Genomic DNA, 19,509 nt, shown 5'->3' with positions numbered 1-19,509 from the left:
AAAGAAAATATTTTCAAATTTTAAAGTTATATCTAATTACGGTCTTCCAACATCGGAACCATATCATATTAACTTTAAAGTAATACTGAAAATCAAAACTACAAAAAGAGAAAAAAATCTCATAATCAAACGAAGTAAAATCTTACCTAAAGCAAAATCACAGCTCGGTCCAAGGATGAGATGCCCGCACGAATCACTCCCCGTTCCGTCCATCGCCATCACCGTTGCCCTCGCCTGTTCGCAACGATCATCGAACGGTATCCACCGGATAGCGACGTCAGCTGGAATGATGCCCTGCCGACGGATAAATCCTTCCGCCTTCTCCAGTACCGGCTGTACACGTGGCAGCGATGCCTCGACGCTCGTATTTGCCGGCATGATCACCACGATCCGCAACTCACACGTCCACCCATCGGTGGAAGTTGCGAGCGGGAATGACACGTTACCAGCCTCCGACCCGTACCCGTCAAGCCCTCCCGTACCAAACGGTGTTAGCTGACGATTGTGTGCCGTGCGGACACAGATCGCTTCACACGGCTTTTGTGCCAATCGTCGGCAGCCACACTCAACCGGAGCAGGCAACAGCACTACACCGAGCGCAAACAGCACGAACAGCGTGCAGACACATCGATAGCAGAGCACTTTTTTCCATCCGGGACCACCAAACCAGTAGCAGTGCGATGTCCTCGTGCACATTTTCACTAATGCGGTTTTGTGGTTTAACTCGCTCGCACACTACTTTATTTTAGGCGCCAAGGGGCGCTTCCTCGTTTTTGCGATGAATTTTATTTTCGCACTTTGGCTGGCTCGTTTTCGTACCAAACTACCACTCGTAAATGGAGATTGGGTTACCTTTTCCCTTTCTGCTTTGCTAACGACGCAGAACGATTTTTCGTCACCATTTTCGTTCACCATTCAATCGTTGGTCGGTGGTGGCGTATAATCCCATCAAAAGAAAATAAAATCATTCCATCCAATAAAATCAACAAACAACGGACCGACACATATGGGCACACGTCACACAAACCGTGTTGTGTTATTTGCGTACGCTTCTAGCTTTTCCACTAGGGTTTGTTAGTTACACTTTTTATTCCTTTTCTTCCGGAAAGCACACTCTGCATAAGCTTGTTTACCGAAGATGGTCGCGCTATTCACAGTAAGGATTGTTCACTTCGTATTGCGGTGAATTTATTTTCCTTTTGTTGTTCACTTTTGAAACTTTTATTTGTATCCACCTTTTTCTTGCTTATATTTTCTTTGGGCAGGAAAAGAGTTGATTGGCACAAACAGTGGCACAAAATGGGGAATTAACCAAAAACCATACGCCTATGAATGATACGGCATATCAATCAGTCTGTCGGAACATCGGAAAAACTTTGCTTTCTTTTTTTCACCTTCCGACCGGAGGGTGAACACGATTGCGAATTCCGTTCTATCTGTTTGCTTCATTTTTCACGGCTCGCTGTAGTCACTCAGCCAGGTGAACGGTTCTAAAGGGTGAAGAAAGCGATAGCCAAAAGGCATATTCGTCCATCTTCACGGCCATTCGGCCATCGATCTGACTTGACGAATCGTTTCCGGCTAATTAAATACTCGAAGATAGATTACACTGTCGACGGATAGGTAAGGTGCTGGAATCTTTCTCCATACCGGCCATATAGAATGGTTGATGAGACCGCGAGTGAAGAAGCCACGAAAGAGAACACGATAGTGATGCGCGCAAGAAAAAAAAAGGATCAAGATTCACTTTCACTTTCACCGACCAGACACGATTGCCTTTTGCCGGTTGATCCTTTCACTTTGATGGACTTTGATGGGCGAGCGCCTGCTGATGGAGGTACGGGTTTTATCTGAAATGAAACGAAGTAAAGCATATTTAGTCAATTGCTAGACCTTTGGTTACAAGAAACTTAAGTTGCAGACTGTGGGGTTCGGGATGTCGGGATGAACATAGAATGATGATGATCCATTTATCTGTTTTATCTGTTTTTCTTTGCACGAGCTGTTATATCGTGCTTCGGTAAACCCCTCCGGAGGAGATAAATTACAATTGATATTTCCCCAGTGTTTAGTTTATTCATGAAATGTACCATTTATTTTACAGTGCCATAACTCGCATTAATGTGAGAAAGCAAAACTTAAATAAAAAAATTACAGTTTGTAAAGACGTAAAAAGCTTTCCCTTGTTTTTCTGGCAGGTGATCAGCTAATAAATGGACACCTGTTGACATGCAAAGCAATATGGTAACCGGTGTCGATGACACTTAAATTCGTTCAAAATAAAAAAAATTCTATTGCTTTCTACTTCCACTCTTTACACGGATGTAACCTGGTCCGTTTGGCAGGAAGAAGCAACGATGTGCGATTTGCAAAGCAAAGCAAAACTGCAACAATCAATGATTTAGTAGGCACATGGTAAATCCAATTTTGTATCGCACCGGGCAATTGATTGCCCTGCTCGAACGTGCTGAGTGGATCAGTTTTTGACGAGAAACAGCAGACCGTTTCGGACGATGAAGTTTGGTTCGTGCAGCCGTACAAGGATTGGAATTTTGAAGGAATTTTTCATGCAAAACGATGACTGAGTTATGATTTTCTAAAGATAAGATAATTTCTTTTAAAGATGTTTTTGGTTATTGATTGCATAGAAACAATAATGTTTCGTATGGAAATGTTTTATTTGTACTTATCAAACAATGTACAATTTTCTGCAAATTATTCCAATAACAAAAACTACTTATTACAGACGATTTTTAGGGGCCGCCCGGTGGCGGCGGTTTTTTCGTTTTGCTTCTTTTTGTGCATCATTTTAGCTTCTATTCATAAGGATATAATTTAATAATTTACAAAAAAATATGTTCACTGATATGCCATAAATACACTTATTGGTTTTCTATTTCACGGTATCGTGCGAACAAAAGTAGTATCCCAAAAACCCCATCCAACCCAGAAGCTTTCGTTAAATAGTTCATCATTATTATGAGATTGTTGCTCAGTACGTGCCCATCTGCTATTACGACAATCGAATTAAACGAGGCACATTATTGCTACCGGGTACCTTGATTAGGAAGCAATAAAATACTAAAAATGGTTCGCAACACTCCGGAACCAGGTGCATGTTTGAAGTGAAGTACCTAACCTTCATTTAACCCAACACCATCGCCGACCTATCTAATTACCGAACTTTGACCGTAACCTTGCTAGAATAGTTGACGAGGGTTTGCCCAAAGTAAACATCCCAAAAACGGCATCACAAGTACACCGGCATGAGGGTTCAGAGGGAAAACCGTACCATTCTTCCCACGCCTGGTCGTCGTTACGGTTCATATAATCCACCACCACCACATTGCTTGTTAAAGGAAGAGCAACCCTCACCACTGTATCGCACCTTATTGCTAGAATGTCTTTCATTTGATCACCTTGAACCGTTGCGAGGCGTACCGTTTGCTTGGGCGTCTGCAGGTGGCCGATAATTCTGAACGGTTGAAGCACCGTACTCTTCAAGCACTCACTCAGTGCGCCTTGGCCACAAATATAAACACTTCATTCGTGGTAAACGATGTGCCCGGTTACGGTTAAACTGTCCGGCTGGGAAGCTTGTGGAAAGCCGTAACGTTGATTAAGCACCGCAAACAAGCATTGAAACCGGTGCGGGTTTGAAAAACGCATCTTCCGCAAACACTGGGTCGATTAGAACGATTGAACGCGCTCTAAAATTAGGAATGTTTGATGGAGTCTGTGAAGCCGCTATTTGCATACAACCCCTTAGCGATGAGCCAGCTTGAGCGGTGTAGCGGCGAATGCTTAGTAAATAATTCCAATCCATAATGAAATACATGCAGCAACGTGTTCGGTTCGGAAGTGTCCGGTTTGGTTGATTATTTGCTTAATTTGTGTCCGTTGCAATACAGGAAGAAATTAACGATACGGGAAAATTACGTGCCCGATCATGCTGGGACAAACGAAACTGAGCGTTACAGGTGATGTTAACCTTCAGTTTTACTGCTTAGAATCTATTGGATTTTATTGCTTTTTTCAAACTTATGACTAATAAATCAAGATGTTGTACTCTCAAAAAAGGGTGGTATAAAAGAACATTAACAATAAATCTCAATAAAATCGGTTCAAAGATGCCAAAACTGTATTTAGAAAGGAAAAGTGACAACAATGTGATAAATAAATGGTTATTGAGAACAGTTCAGTCTTCGAGTCCTGTGAAGTCCTGTGTGTCCTGTGTTGAAACATTTGATTTTTTCTTGTACATCCAGTACCAAAAATTGTTCCAACTTTCTGCTTCTTGGCTTACCACATGACATATTATTTGTACTTTCAAAAAAATGATCCTGTGGTCATCTTCTGATTAATCTGGTTACAAATGCTAAATTCTAAAAATCTCTCTTTTACTTCTTTTCCATTACATTCTGTACGTCTAATTAAGAGCCAAATCCCTTCGTTACTGGTGAGCGTTTCCTAACTATTAATCAAAGAGTCATATTTCTTTCTCTTCTCGCGCAAGATAATCGAATTAATTTGGATTCTTTCTTCGTGAAGCATTTTAATCGAATCAATTAATTACACAACATTTTCATAGCTTCACCCCATCTGGCAATTTTTCACTGGCGGATCAGTTTGGTGCGAATTTATTTTTTGGACAATAAACGTCTTGGCACGAAAAATACTCTCACGGTGTCTACGTAAAGGGACAGCTAATTTAATTTATTTGCTCATCAAATTCTTCAATTTGTTCGGCATATCGGCAAAACTTGAAAATATCTCACCATCACTTACCCGTCTGGAAAATTCAGTCGCGCTAAGTGTCGTCTAGCCTGAAAGTTTGGGCTGATGTTTGCCGCCGACTTTGCGAACTTAGTGGACTGTTCCAAATTTTGACCTGTCTTTTTGTTGTCGTTGTTGTTGACCAGATGTTCAACTAGAGTGGGTGTTTTGCGTTTCAGTAGATAGTGTCATGTTACGAAGTCACATCGCACGCTTGACAGGTGAGGCGAAATTGTTGTTTGTTTGTTTGTCAAACAGTTTTCAAGGAAGTTGTACATACTTATTTGAGTGGAATTGTTTCTGCAAGCTGTGAAAGATGATCCTGGTAAATGGATCGTTGTTCTATTTTTGGAGATAGAATAGAAATATATTTTCTTCTTGATAACTTTTCCTGAATTACAACTATTGTGGTATATCGAGTTTTAACCATAACTTTAGTTAACTTTAATAAATCACGAGAAGAAATAGGTTTCGTTTTGGACGATAAATTCACAATTTATCGTCGTCAATATCCGCCTGTCAAATATCGCCAAGGAAACATGCAAAAATCGATCCGTGGTGGGCAAGAATAACTTTGGAAGAAGAGTTTCCTTTTTCTATTATGAAAACTTTATCTGCTACAAGTTATGCAAGTGAGATTATCTAACACCCGAGAGATATGTTGGTGCTTCTAGTGTGTGATGATAATAGCTGTCACAGGATGGGGCAAAAATCGATCAAATTGCGGTTTGGATGGAAGTTTTATCGTGTAACTGCAGGTCTAAGAATGTTCTACAACTTTTTCCGATAACTATGCTACATGGTACGAGGTTGGCAAATTATTTCAGAATGAAACATGTTCTACTGGAAATACAAAATTACACAAAATATAGCGTTAGAATAAGATTATTTATTATCCATTGCAATCGCTCTCAAGAAACCAGAGCATTTATTATTATCGACTAATCAAATAGATTCGACGAAAATAGAAATGCCACATTTTTAACTGTTTAGTAGAATTCGCGAAAAAAAACAATCACTTAAACGATAAGCTTACACAAGTGTGCGCACGTAGCTCTGTCGAACCGTGCTTTCTGGGAAAACACTTTTGACCAAAACGCAGAGTCAAATCTCTGGTCAGAATATTAAATTTGCGAATTTTGCTATCCTTCACTGCACGCCACATTTTCCCGGCTCAACATCAAAAGCAACCAGATTGATCGCCACTGTATATATGAGACTAATTTCCCTAGAATTCGTCAAAGACAAAGGAAAACCAAGGCAAAAAAAAGAAGAAAACGACGCCACTGATTTTCGTTTGATGCTCCAGGATGCTGCTGTCAAAAACATTTAAACGATGGCGGCGAACGCCGCTTGAAAGCGGCGCAAAACGCAGTGCCAAAAATAGTTTGCCCAAGTGCAAACATCGCTGATGGAAGTTTGTCCAGGCCGAAACATGCTTCAAGCAACATTAAAATGAAATCTTCGCACTGCTTATCATAAATCACTTTGTACGTACCGGGCAAGAATAGACAAATGCTAGAGCAAGAAGGGAAGAAGGGAGAAACAAAAAACAAAGCGAGTTGAGTAGAACGTTCCGTACCATGATTCCATCCATTGATAATTTTGCAACAGTGAAGTATTTTGGTTCTTGCGTTGCTTTTTTTTTTTTTGTTTGTTGCAACATTATTCACAAGGTCGTACGTTAAACTTTTTGGCCCCGTGAAGCTGTCTGAGAGAAAGTGTTTCGAATCAGCAAGTAACACCCTTTGCTTCATCTTTCCCTCCACCCCGGGGTGTACGTGTGAGAACACCCCGGCAAGATTATAAGCTCGTGGAAGAGTGTACTTGGAATTTGACTTTCGGCCGTCGGTGAACTTGAACTTCAACCCAACGAGTTGGAAAGCTGATGAACAGTGAGCCTTTTGGTGGTAAGAATTTGTGTGCAAGAATTTGGAAATACTTCAAATCATGACCAAACGATGTAAGTTAAACTTGAAGCAATATTATTTTTATATCATCATTTTTAGTGAACCCGTGAGTAACACATTAAAGGTGAAGTTAACGTGAATATTTTAAAAATCTTGTACCGAAATTGTGTGCATATGCTGATCGAATTCGAGTATCAAAATAAATAAGTAACACCTTGGGCAACTTCAGCCGCAAACAATCTGAAAGCACTTGAACTGATATTGGATAAGGTTGATTGGAAATGTTTCGCCTAGGCGTGAAGTTATTTTTCACACCCTTTTAAAGGCTGTGTGGGATGTTTGCTAGAACTTTGCCACGAGTAGGAAGAAACAAAAAGGGTTTGGAGCAACAAGGACACATTTTTGCCATGATAAGACTGACCTTTCTATTAGACTTTTTTTCTTCAATAACATCTTATTATAAAAGAGTATTTCTTTGGTAGCACAAAGACAATACTAGAAAATTTAGTATCAAAATAAATCCTCTCTGCGAAAGAATTAACCTCACCACTCACAATCTCAACAATATTGACGTCAGCATGAAAAGAAGCTTTCGGTTAGGAGAATTCAATTTCCGGCTAACGCTTCATCCCTTCCAGGATCGGCCCCCCTTCCCGGTATGCGTGCACCTGTTGATGGGTTTCACTCTTCGAAAGAATCTCACCGACCAGGGGGGGAAAATATTGCTTACCACAGCCAGTTTTAATCTGTTACTTTTGCACACCTATGCGAACGTGATCTATCATGGCGTAAATTATATACTTACACATTCCCCAGAGCGACAGAGCAACAGGTATACTTTCGACCGGAGAAACAATCATTTGCTTCATTTGAGCTTGAAATTACATTCCGAAGATGACGTGTAGTAAGCAATGTGCAGCTTCATCCAGGGGATCGACAAGATCGATTGCCGGTAGTGTCTGCCAGTAGTAGCAACCAATAGTGCCAATACCGGTGGAATGGCATGTGTTTACAAATGGCTGAAGGTTTTTATTTTTGTGACACTACCTCGAGAGAAGCTTACGTGCCAAAACGCATCCAAGGGTATTTCGTTCGTCGTAACCCTCCGTAAAGGACATTGGATGGTTGGTAATCGCTGTCAGGACGAGCACAGTATCGAGTGGGATGTTTCCTGTGATACGTGGTACGTGCCGACAGTACGATTCGGACCGTTTACCAAGTAAAAGTGCAAGCATTTGAATGCACTTCGGTCTGTGCGGTTAGTGTTGGATTTGGAACGGGAGTCACGAAAGGATTTTATTGGGATGTTTGTGGATCGGAATGTAAATTAAACTGTCCCATACAAAGTTGCGCTGTGTTGCAGCGAATGTTGTTTTATGCCCTTGCACGTAATTATCAAAAAATAATTAGTGTTTTGTGCACATTGATTCTTCATTTTACAACATTGTCAATGGTTATGTTAGAGTGTGTGTTTTAGTGTAAAGCAAAGTAAAACCGGAAGTGTAATTATGACAAGGATAAAGATAGTCAACGTTTATGTTGAAGGAAGAATAGGATACTTCCTTTAATGGGTTTTGATATTCCGTTTTTGAAAAGGTAAAGTTTTACCTTTTAAACTAGAGAAGAAAATTTGTATTAACAAATTCTAGGCTCTAGGGCTTAGGAATTCAAGGCTGAGAAGTAAGTTTGGGAAAATAGCAATCGATCCGCTCGATCGATTTCAATACAATATTTAAAAAGGCCAAGCCAAAGCTATCATCGTATGAAACTTATAATTTGTACTCAACGGATAGAAAAAAAATAAATTACTATACAGTGCTCGACAGACAAAAAATTGGATCTTAATCCAATTCTAACAGCAATTTGCTCACTTAATCGTTTCCAGCAATTTCTGGACTTTCATAACTGCATGTCGACTACTCTGATAAGGTTAGCTTGCGTTAGAATAGGTAGTCAATTAAAATTTTACCCCAAATATGGTTATCTATAGAAAAACTCCTTCTTCGACACGTGAAACATGAAGTCTACGTATGCAAAGATTTTTTAAATTTTAAAATATAAACACCTTATTCTTGCTTTCTTGAATTAGAGCATTTTATTTGCATAACTCCACTTGGAAGGCTTACTAAGACTTCGATGATTTATTAATTCATTTATTCATTGCTAAGAGATTCATTCACGTAACGCGTTCGTTGTAACAAAAATAAAAAGTAGTCATTCGCAGAAGAATAAAAATTTTAAGCTTTAAATGAGCTTTAAGTTTTATTTGAGAGGACATTGTAACCCGTTGCAATTTCTAATCTTATTTCTTATTTGATTAATAAACAAACGATTGAATTAAGAGCTTTGAATGCACCATATATGTATATTATTCTAAGATACATTTCACATCAATTAATCTTAATTCCATTTTCGTACAACACATAAAAACTGAAAGAAACTAAATATTTGATGTCGTCTGCTGACGGTGTTTTATTGATCTTAGCTTGCCAAAAATACAAAAACCTACATAGTCCGACATACACCCACCAAACCGAAAAACCTGCCGGCCCAAATTAATTCCCAAAACACTTAGGAGCCCATCCATTTTGGTGCTGCAGATCCGTTGGAATTCGATTGCCTGTCTCCGGAGAACTTATAACCGTACGGTGGGCAATACATTTGTTCGGGAGTAGAACTTCAGCCACCCAGAAACAGCAGACACAACGGAACACCTAAATCCTCTCCGTGTCAGTGTCAAATATTTCACCCGTCCCGTGTCCTGTCTTTCGCTGGATTGACGATTACGATACGAGAACAGAAGAGCCTCGTGCGGCGTACTGGCGGCTGGCTCTCGGTTAGTAATCGCTTCAGAGGATAATTTACTTCCACGCTGTGCATTATGGTGGGCGGCCAAGTGCATTACGGCCACCGAGCACTTATTCCCGTAGGAAGCATTCGGCTTCCGATGTAGGGCCGTACTTCAATCTTTACCAAGGAAGAAGATTGAATAAAAATGACTTAAAGAAAGGCAATATAAAAACCACGCTCGCAAGAAAAATGGAGGATTATTTCATTAAAGCATGAGACTATTATTCAAATGTTCCTCCTTTTATCTCTCTCTCTCCTTGCCATCCGCACTTACTAGCACAATTACATTGAGGTTTGGAAGTTTTTCCTTTGTCATGATCTTTCCCATCTTCAAAAGTGAGCGAACAGAGAGCGAATGTGCTATGTTTGTTTGATGCTAAGAGCATTAAAAAGTTACATCCTCCTGCCAATCTAACGAACCGTACTTGATGCAAAAAGGTGGAAATAAACGATAAACAAACACAAGGCAAGTCAGTTCTTGCAGTAGAGAAAAGGTCCTGACGTAGTTTTTTTTTGCCTCTTCTCTCTCGGTCACTTATTTTCATGCCATATTGAAAACTTCTTCACTAGTTGACTGCTGAACAGCTAGAAAATAATAATCATAATTTGTTACAGAAACGTGCCGACTGTCTGGATTGCAAAAATAGCGAGAATCAGAACCAAGTTGAACGGGAAGCGATGAAAAGAAGCAGCAACAGCAGCAGCAGGAAAGTTGAACAAATTGAAAAGAAAATCAACATTGATGAGCTAAGCCAACAGTGTGTGTGTGTGTGTGTGTGTGTGTTTATTTGTGTGTGTGTGATCGAGTTGAGACGTTATGGCGTGGGATGTTTGTACCTAGGATTCTCGTGTCCGTGTCCACGCGTAAACACGACAGTATGGATAGAAGAGTCCCTTCAAACAAGTGTCTCTCAATCCTGTTTAACTGATTCTGGTGACCGGGCGCCCTCTTAAAGAGGAAAGCAAAACACATTTCTTGTTGAAGTGGTTTTCAATTGCGTGGAAAAACTGGCTCCGTCTGCAGTCTCAAGCGGGAAACAGGAAAACACTATCACCATCTTAACAGCGGGATTTGCATTTGTCGATGTTTATGGCCTACTGACTTCATTAAGCGTTCTTTACTATGTTGTATGGAAACTTTACTGCTGCATGTTTATGGTATAAGATCACAAAAAAAAAAAACAAAATAGAAAACATGCCACCAAACTGTGAAATATCACCATTTTGTGGCTTTGCTCATTGATGGCCGCGCTTGGCCAGAACATTTCAAAAATAGGAGTCGACGTTTTTCTAAGAACAATTATGCTTTTTCGAAGCAAAAATGGTTTAACATTGGCAACCTACTACGGTAACAAGCAAAACCTTCCCCGGAAAGGATAAATAGCTGCAACGCGAAAAACTACTTAAATTATAGCAAACGGGCTATTCATTGTCAGTCATTCGTGAAAGAAGCACGTCCTTCGCACGCCTGGAAAGAGGTACATAAAACACGCGGCAGAATTTACTGCTGCTTCGACTTGAAGAAGGACAATTACTCCACCCCTATGGGCCGTAACGCTGGTTCTATTTTCTGCGAATCACGAAATTCACCAAACGGTTTGAACAGGCCAGAAGGAAATAAAAACACAATTAGAGGTTAAATCCCTAAATTTTATTCCCTTTGCTGTCCACTTTGGATTTTAGCCTAGGGAACCATTTTACCAAACCATCGATTGGTGTCGATTGTGCTGTTTTTTTTTCGGTGAATGCGTAGCAACTTGTTTACAAAACCTGGATGCCGTACGGACACGTAGTTAGCACTTCGCTCGAAACACAGACCAGATCCAATAAATGGGTTCGAAAAAACAAAATAACGCAGCAAATTATGCGAACACCAGGGCACGAAAACAGCCGTCGGAGGAAAGTATGGTGAAATGCTTTCGTAGCAGGTTTAGATTTAAATCGATTTAGAAATTTGTTTGTTTTTGTGTGCTTTTCTTCTTGTTTTGTTTGGCGTCAATTTCATGCCGAGTTGAGCAGTATCGAAAGATGTGCCGCACGAATGATGGATATTGATGTTATAGGCAAAGATGAATGAAATTTTAGAAGCTCGTTAGAAGCGACTTTCCCGTGTTCGCTTTCGGTTTAACTAACGGCAGTTTTGGATGATATTATCGATAAGGGATGGTCGGTGAATAAAAAGATTACGTCGAAAAATTGGGAACTTTTATTTGCGGGAATTTAAAAGCACATAGTCATGATGCAACCAAGCCAGCCAAAACACACCTTCTTTTAATGTAAGGTGGGTACAATGGTCAGTCTGTTGTAGAAGAAAAAAATGCTTTCTAAGCGCAATGTAATAACATTTTATAATAAAAAAGTTTGGAGAAAAAGTATACAAATCCTTTAGAATGTATGAAAAAAGAAATCATTTTTTGTTGGACTAGCTAGACATTATTGCTTTTCAAAGCTAATTTTCGTTAACGATGACATGAAGGAGAAGCTTTTTAAGTCTACAGGGAGGAACCTAAGCAGGACCTTCAATAGCAATCAGGCAAAAATATTGCTGATATGATCGATAAATTGTGTATGTAATAATAAAATATTTTGCATCTCTTCATTCAGAGTGTGATCTAATTCATCAACTATTACGGATCGAAAACCATTTTAATCGGTTATTCGCTGCAAAACTTTTGTATAAAATGTTGCGTAATAATTATAGTTTTACCTGAAGGTTATACCTTCAACAAAAAACCAAGAATTTATAGTTCCAGTGTCTTCTTGCACAATTGTTTGCTAGGAAATATTTTTATTTATATTTGAAAATGGCGGCTCTCCACCGTATTGTCAATTGCTAGTAGTTTAATTTTTTGTTCTTTCAAACATACTAATAAACAAGATTTTCCGTCTGTTTCGCTGCGCTCACAGATTTGGTAGAAACAATAATGCCATTGGCGAAGCGTTACGAAGCGTTACGTTTCAACTGTCGTGATGTTTCGCTTGTTTGTGGCCGGGACCTAAATGGTACTGAAATCAGTGAGAGTGGAAAAACCACCGTCACTGATTTTTACCCTCTAACGCACTTGTCCTATCCAAACAATCAAAGCAATTGCACAATCAATAGCTCATATATTGTTAAGCTTTTACCTAGCGACAGGAAAAAGATTTCCTGACTAACGACCGCCAAATTAGCATAGAACCATCCGTTTAAAGTCCACTGAAAAATTCCAGTGCTGAAAAATTCCATACACCACCAACTCTCATCACTGTCTGGCTAATCTTTCAAACATCCTTCCGACAAACCTAAAACCGTCCCCGTTGACTTAGAAAAGCTTTCGATTGAGTGACATTTTTTTGGAGTGGGTAGGTGCGTGTGGGTCAAAGGGTTAAGGGCCGCTTAAGGATATTTTTCCACCAACTTACCAAAGCGCACCGGTGTCTGTAGTGCCCGTCGTGGACGATCGGAACAACCCCCAAAAAAGGGGTTCAAATTACATACCGAAAAGGTCACCAGCAACATTTCCCACGGAGGTTCACCGAAATTAAATTACGCTCGCAAAAGAGGATGACGGTAGCCGGTATTTGTTTTCGGCCGGCACGGGGCTATTTGCAGCTGGTTGTTGTGTGTGTGTATGATGGACCGCGTGGATTAAGCAAATAGAGTTCTCGAGTGTCACATATGCGTTTGGCAGGGTCTGGTTCCCATCTCGATCCGGTTTCGGTCGATTATATATTGCATGCGATGATTAGCATGTTTTGATAAATGACAGGCTGAGATTGATAATAATTTTAAGCAAATCAGACTAGTGGTAGAAACCATAGCTTAATGATGTTAGTTTGTCCTGGTAGCATCTTTGATAAATGTGATTCAAATGAGTTTTGAAGTGGGCGAATCGTATTTGAAAATGTCTTGTCAACTTGTCTGGATGATAGGTTGATATCCATTTTTCATGTTTTAGTTTTGTAGATAGTATGATCGTGGAGCTCGTGTGATGACCTTCCAATTCAGAGCTATTGGTATAGCTGAGTTTGTAAGCAATTTCAATCTGTTTGTTAAAGACTATTGTTCACACTTTTCCAGATTATTGTACATCTCTCCGAAACGATAGGAAAACAACAATATAATAAATTTCTCCATCGATTATCAAACCAGTAACTGACAATAATTCGTGTCTAGAAAAGCAAACCCTAAAGCAAGCTAAACTGTGGGCCGTCTTCAGCAGACAATCTGCCAAATATACTAACTGCTTTCCGATTGACTCCACCTGGCCTGGCCTAGCCAGAGAGCGTTCAGACTTCAATTGCGAAGAAAATTATCTAAACAAACGTATCTCGCACCGCAACGGTCTCGCCGAAGCGGTCAAATTCTAGAAGGTCACGCGCATACCAACATCCGGCACAAACTTCGTGGCAAATGGCACATACAAACGAAAAAGAAAACAAAAAAAGCGTAGACCTTATCCACCTACCTTAGTCGATCGGTTTAGCATAAATTTAGCTGCCTTTGCTATAACTTCCTAACGACTCGTTGCTGGTTTCAATCATCAAGCGCCGCAGCCGCAGAAATTTCTGTTGAGAGCTGATGGTACAATTTTAAGCATCTTCCGCTTTCCCTGCTTCAGTCTCTTCTTGCTCGTCGGGATAGGGATGCTGCGCGTTACTTGGAAGGATTATTCTCTTCCATGCAAGCTTCTCATTTGTGGGCGCTGGTACACTGGGCCGTGTTCGGTCAGCCCTGGCTACGCGTTTGAAATAGCTTCAACCGAATTGACGGTAATTTATTTACATGCTCCACCGCGGCCACTACCACACCAGGTGGGAGGCGTTTTTCGTGATCTGTTTTCGCGGTTTTCCCACCTCACACTACACTCGATAGGGAGGCTAAATGAAATTGAACGTCGACGGTCGATTTAAGGTGCTGTTTGTTAAAGCATGAAGTACTGGATACCGGTTTGATTAGAAATTTATTTGTTAGAGTCACTTCGTAATGCCTCGTAATTTCAGTTCTTTACTGGTCGAATTTTGAACGAAGAAGGATCAAGTGACTACCATTGAATTAAAAAGGGAAGTCTTGAGGTGCAAAAAACCAGCCCGAAATTCTTATAATTTTTCGGATTTCGAATTAAAACCAATCAGCCTTTTAGTACCGAGAAACAAAGCTCGTTAGCAATTGCATTTACATTTTTATTACATCCCTTCCAATTAAATCGATAAAAAGAACAATGTAATTTAACCCCATTCGAAACATTATGGGACAGAATACAGATATCTGGCCTACCTACATTCCTGTTGAACAACACCAAACAGTATCGGCGACCGAACCATCATCGGCGCGACTCGGCCGTTGTTTTCCATCAATTATCGATACTCTGCGCTGCGCTGTACGGAGCGCATTGGCGTCATGGGCAGCTGTTTGACGACAGCCCGAGGCAGCCCAAGATAAGATAACCGATAAGTGCAGCGAAAAACTATTACTGTATGTGCGAAGCGATTGATGGAATTTATTTACCCCATTTTTTGCCTCTGGCTGGCGTTGTTGTTGAGTGCCGTGTTTCTGCTTTTGCTGATGATGGTTTTATAGCCCGTGTGTAGCAAACCGTGTTCATTCGGGTGCTTAGATCATTGGATCAAAACCGGTGTGAGGTGGTGTGTTTTGTTTACTTAGGGTTGTCAAAAGTTGCTGGCATGATAGGGACGAGTTTCGTTTAGTTTATATTTATAACATCATGTATTATCAGCTTCTGGACGTCGTTGATTGAATGATGAAGCGAAGATATAAAATATGAACGGTTGAACGGTAGAAAAGGTTCTAAATAGGATGGGTTTAAAGCTTTTTTGGTAGACAAGGAACGCACGGTAAAGCCACAAAAGTGTAAAGATGTGTAACTAGAGGAAATTCAATAGCTAACACTAATTGAATGCTGTCAGTTCATCTGCGAGCAAGTGTAACAAAACAAATTGGATACCGTTTAAATACCCTAGCAAGTAGATGCAACACACAATTTATACACAAATACACAATTTAGTGGGACCAGTCAATTATGAGTCAACTAATCCTACAACCAAATGAAAAGGTCACACGTAAGGTATATAGTCGAGGTCAATACGTAGCACTCTACAGCATTACAATTACTCCTTATTTGTTGATGATCTTCAAGAAATGTTCTCACCCTCTGTGTAGTCATGACATAGAGTCTGATCAAGATGGCTTGCAACTATGCAAAAATAACTATAACAAATAATGGCTAGATGGATTTCATTTGATTTCTTTTGTTTTCATTCATTAAAATATCTGTCTCGTGGCTCAACATAATTACTTAAATTTAAATTATATGTTAGCAACAAACATGGAGGACTATGGTGATTTAGTAAGGGGCTAGAGATTAAAGAGAAGATCATAGTATGGAACGGAAACAGGAGCAGAAAAATGGAAATCAAACTGGTGAAATAAGGAGTTAAAAGAGAACAAAGCACGGCGCAGAGGATCATTGCCACGTAAAGGGATGATCAAGAGAGGACATATACGAAGGGAACGGTTGGGAACATTAAAAAGGATCGAGCACAAAAGTGACGGAGCATCAACATTGTCGAATAACAGGGAAGCAATAAAAAGGAGCTGGTAATGGAGGCGGCAATAGATGCCAACAAGCTCACCGGAGAATTTTCCATTCTTAGTAGAATAAAACAAGACAGAATATCTTTTCCTACTAAATAATCGATTGTTTAAAAAAGATTCAAATTTCTATCAAAATGCTAGACTTCCAATACGTTCAGTATGATCTTAGTATTGGTTCACTAAAACCATAGATCAATTCCTCACTAGAGCTGAGATTGGCGCCAGCTATTATAGTGATTCTCTTTTCTTTTTCATTTAGAGTATCTCAAAACACCAGTCGTTTTCCTGTAAACCGTAAAAAAGCATACGAAGAAGAATTGAAATTTTAACAATTTCTTAAATAATTTTTATAATGACTTGTTCTTCTTCTCATTGGCTTAACGGCCTTCTAAGTCACACCACCGGCCATCGAATGGCTTACTAGACACTTCGATAGCATGTAGCTGGATAATCAGTCCTCACTACGAGGGAACGGTTCGGATGGGATTTGAAGCCCGGTCCTGCCATCTGAAGACTGGCGTCGCTGTCGCCTATACCACCAGAACGCCACGGCACAGTTATCAATTTTGATAATGATAACATTTCAATGTTATCATTAAACTAATCAAAACCAAGATATTTCCTAAGTTCTCCCTCCTAAGTCAGTTTTAAAATCATGTATTTCTCAGTGTGTCTGTGAGTTTAGTTAGTATATTTATCTCTTTTTCTGCTTTTTCTGACGACCTTCCAGGTCACGTCTACCATCTAATGACTTCCAGGTACATAACATTCCAGATTTAAGGAGTTAAGCACATAATTTCTATTTGTAGGTCAGCTGTAAGCCAAAGTTGCAAAAAGCTGGTTAATTGTCTTTATGCAAAAAAGTACGATTTTCTAACTCATACGATCTTCTGACAAATACATGCGTATTCTGTTTAAGAACTCGCTTCATGTAAAAAAAACTCTAACTTGACAGCCAGTCGACAAAAGTCGCAGTTCGACCCTTTTCAAAGCTTTTACACTTTTACGGTACATCAGTCTTCTCACTAAAACATTCACATCAATTACAAGAACAACAAAAGTCAAGAAGAAAAAATTGAAAGTAATCCTGCGTTGTTTTCTTCCACTTATCTTGCTCCAATAATTTCATCTCGTTGGGTTGGAAGAAGTTAAAATTAGCCCCACCGTTTGGTAACAGAAATATTTTACACCATCGAGATAACAGCCGTGATGACTACGCAACGATTTGAAGGTTCTCCTTTCTCGAGGCAAATTTTTGTTTTGTTTCAGTCCGTTTGTTTGAAAATGTGTGTGTGTGATTGTGTGATAAGCTTTTTGCGTCAGCTATTGACAAGCACCGCACTGCACGACACCTCACTGAACATGTGAGCAAAAATATAATGTAATGCGTCGTGTCCTATAATAGAAAAAAAAAACTAGCTAAAAAATTTTCCATTTTCATGCGTCTCACATAATTGAACATGAGGTGTGAAGCTTGATTCGTTCAGACACTAGCTAGCGGTTGTTTTTTTTGTGTAGTATACGAAATTGCAGGCTTTGTATGAGAATCGGATTTATACCATCATCATTATACGACCGCCCAGTAATGCACCATTGGCACGGGTTGGCACAACAAAAGGCGAAACACACAAAAATAAAATGATAACAATACAGTCCATCAAATAACGACCATGGTCAGTCGGCTCGTTTCGAATGCCTCCCACCACTCCCTCTCTCTTTCATATGGCTATGATTAGAAGCACAAGAAAAGCAACAAAAAAAAGGCACCAGTTCGTTGATATCTTATCAACCACTTGGCCGCTACACCTTGTTCCCTTAACATATATGATTTTGCCCCCGGTACAGCCAGAACAGGACAGAATTGATACGACATCTTCAACCAACTTACTACACTGGGCTTCGGTTAATGGTAGCAAATGGTATCACCTTTAGCCGTACTGTCCCTACCGGGTCAAGGTTTGTAGATTTTCACGCTTGGTGGCGTTGACCGACCCACGCCGAAAGTGAAGGAAAATAAATGAACTATTAGGCCATTTATTTTGGATGGTATTAGATTAGCAATCAGCGTCGTGATACATGGCAAAAGAAACAATAAGCAATTACCGAACTTTAGTCTTCATCAAAATAATGACATGCCGATGGGTGTGGTTGGGTGGCTCTCGGCCAAAAATACTACAACCTGCAGTAAAGTTATCTCTGGCACCAAAACAGATAAATAATCAAAGGTTCCATTACACAGGACGTAAGTACGTCACACTTTAGCCGTCATTTTAATCATCACAGTCGCTGTTTTCCTTAGTTGAATGCTTTTAGCTCAACAAAAAATGAAGGCGTTAAATGAAAATAAATTACGATACACACTCATCTCCTCTGTCAGTGAGTTGAAAGGCTTTGGAAAGTGGACAATTTTGAAGTCGTCGGTGGAAATAGTTGAAATGATTTAGAAAACTAAAGACTAATACAGATATTTCGTTTGTGTAATATTGACCGAGTAATTTCATATCAAGCGGCATAATTCGTTAAAAATAACCAAAGACTGTTAATGAAGGTTTATATGTTTGAACTGTTGAATAGAATTGCATCAATCTCATCATCAAATTACCTTAAAACCGTTAAAATAGAATTAAAACTCATTCAAATAGAAAGGAGCTTTGAAAATCTATAAACAAATTGAAGATTAAACTAACAAAAAAAAAACGTTGTTTCCAATTTAATTTTTAAAAAAAGCAAAAATCTAAACAAAAGATTCATGAATTGATAGAATTATCCAATAGAATACAGAAAAGAAATAGAATCATGAAAGAATTTATGTTAAAGTAACAAATGTTAGTTGGGTAAATATAATTAATCGTTTGATAAAGTGCACAACGCACCAGTAGGATGCACTTTTGGCAGTAAAATTAAGCACCGCTATTGTTACGAACACAATTGCTCGTCCTTCTTCCCACAAAAGGCGGTTAATAGGCAAGCCGCAATGGCAATGGCTTGCCGTATGATCGGTATCTCTTTTGATACTGACACATTGTCGGCCACCTTATGTGGCTTTCCGGCTGGGATTTTAACAGACGTGCTTTATATAGAAATCATTACATTATAAAGATACGCTGAAGTGACAGGTGTTACAATGGCTTGCGGTACGGCACGCAATGATAATTATGAAGATTTCTTTGGAGGAAGCGATCGTTAATTTCATAATTGAATTGTCCGAAATAGATGAATCAATTTTATGTTTTATTGTTGAAGTATGATTAATGGGTGTGGAGATATGTTAGAAGTTGGATGATGCCACAAACTGGAATGTTAAAAATACTTGCAAGATCTTAATTACATTGCATCATTACACAATCGATGTACGGTCGCCCTACAAACTACTGGGAG

The 19,509-nt window shown here is 39.5% G+C and overlaps 2 protein-coding genes across 3 annotated transcripts in view; one reads left to right on the top strand and one right to left on the bottom strand.

Annotated features, from left to right (window-relative positions):
• Positions 1–19,509, top strand: part of LOC126557109 (F-box/LRR-repeat protein 7) — a 440,460-nt gene that overhangs the window by 332,005 nt on the left and 88,946 nt on the right. The window lies entirely within an intron of this gene.
• Positions 1–19,509, bottom strand: part of LOC126556748 (atrial natriuretic peptide receptor 1-like) — a 145,290-nt gene that overhangs the window by 75,545 nt on the left and 50,236 nt on the right. Inside the window, exon 2 of one of the 2 annotated variants that reach the window (XM_050212221.1) lies at positions 147–318. In XM_050212221.1, coding sequence (XP_050068178.1) covers positions 147–219 — 73 coding nt within the window. In that variant the 5' untranslated portion in view covers positions 220–318. Of the gene's footprint in view, positions 1–146; positions 715–19,509 lie in introns of those variants that run through there. The other variant, XM_050212220.1, reaches the window with a different exon arrangement.

Source organism: Anopheles maculipalpis, chromosome 2RL (assembly GCF_943734695.1).
Source record: "Anopheles maculipalpis chromosome 2RL, idAnoMacuDA_375_x, whole genome shotgun sequence".
NCBI classification, from domain to species: Eukaryota; Metazoa; Arthropoda; class Insecta; order Diptera; family Culicidae; genus Anopheles; species Anopheles maculipalpis.
This window is presented reverse-complemented; position numbering and strand designations above follow the sequence as displayed.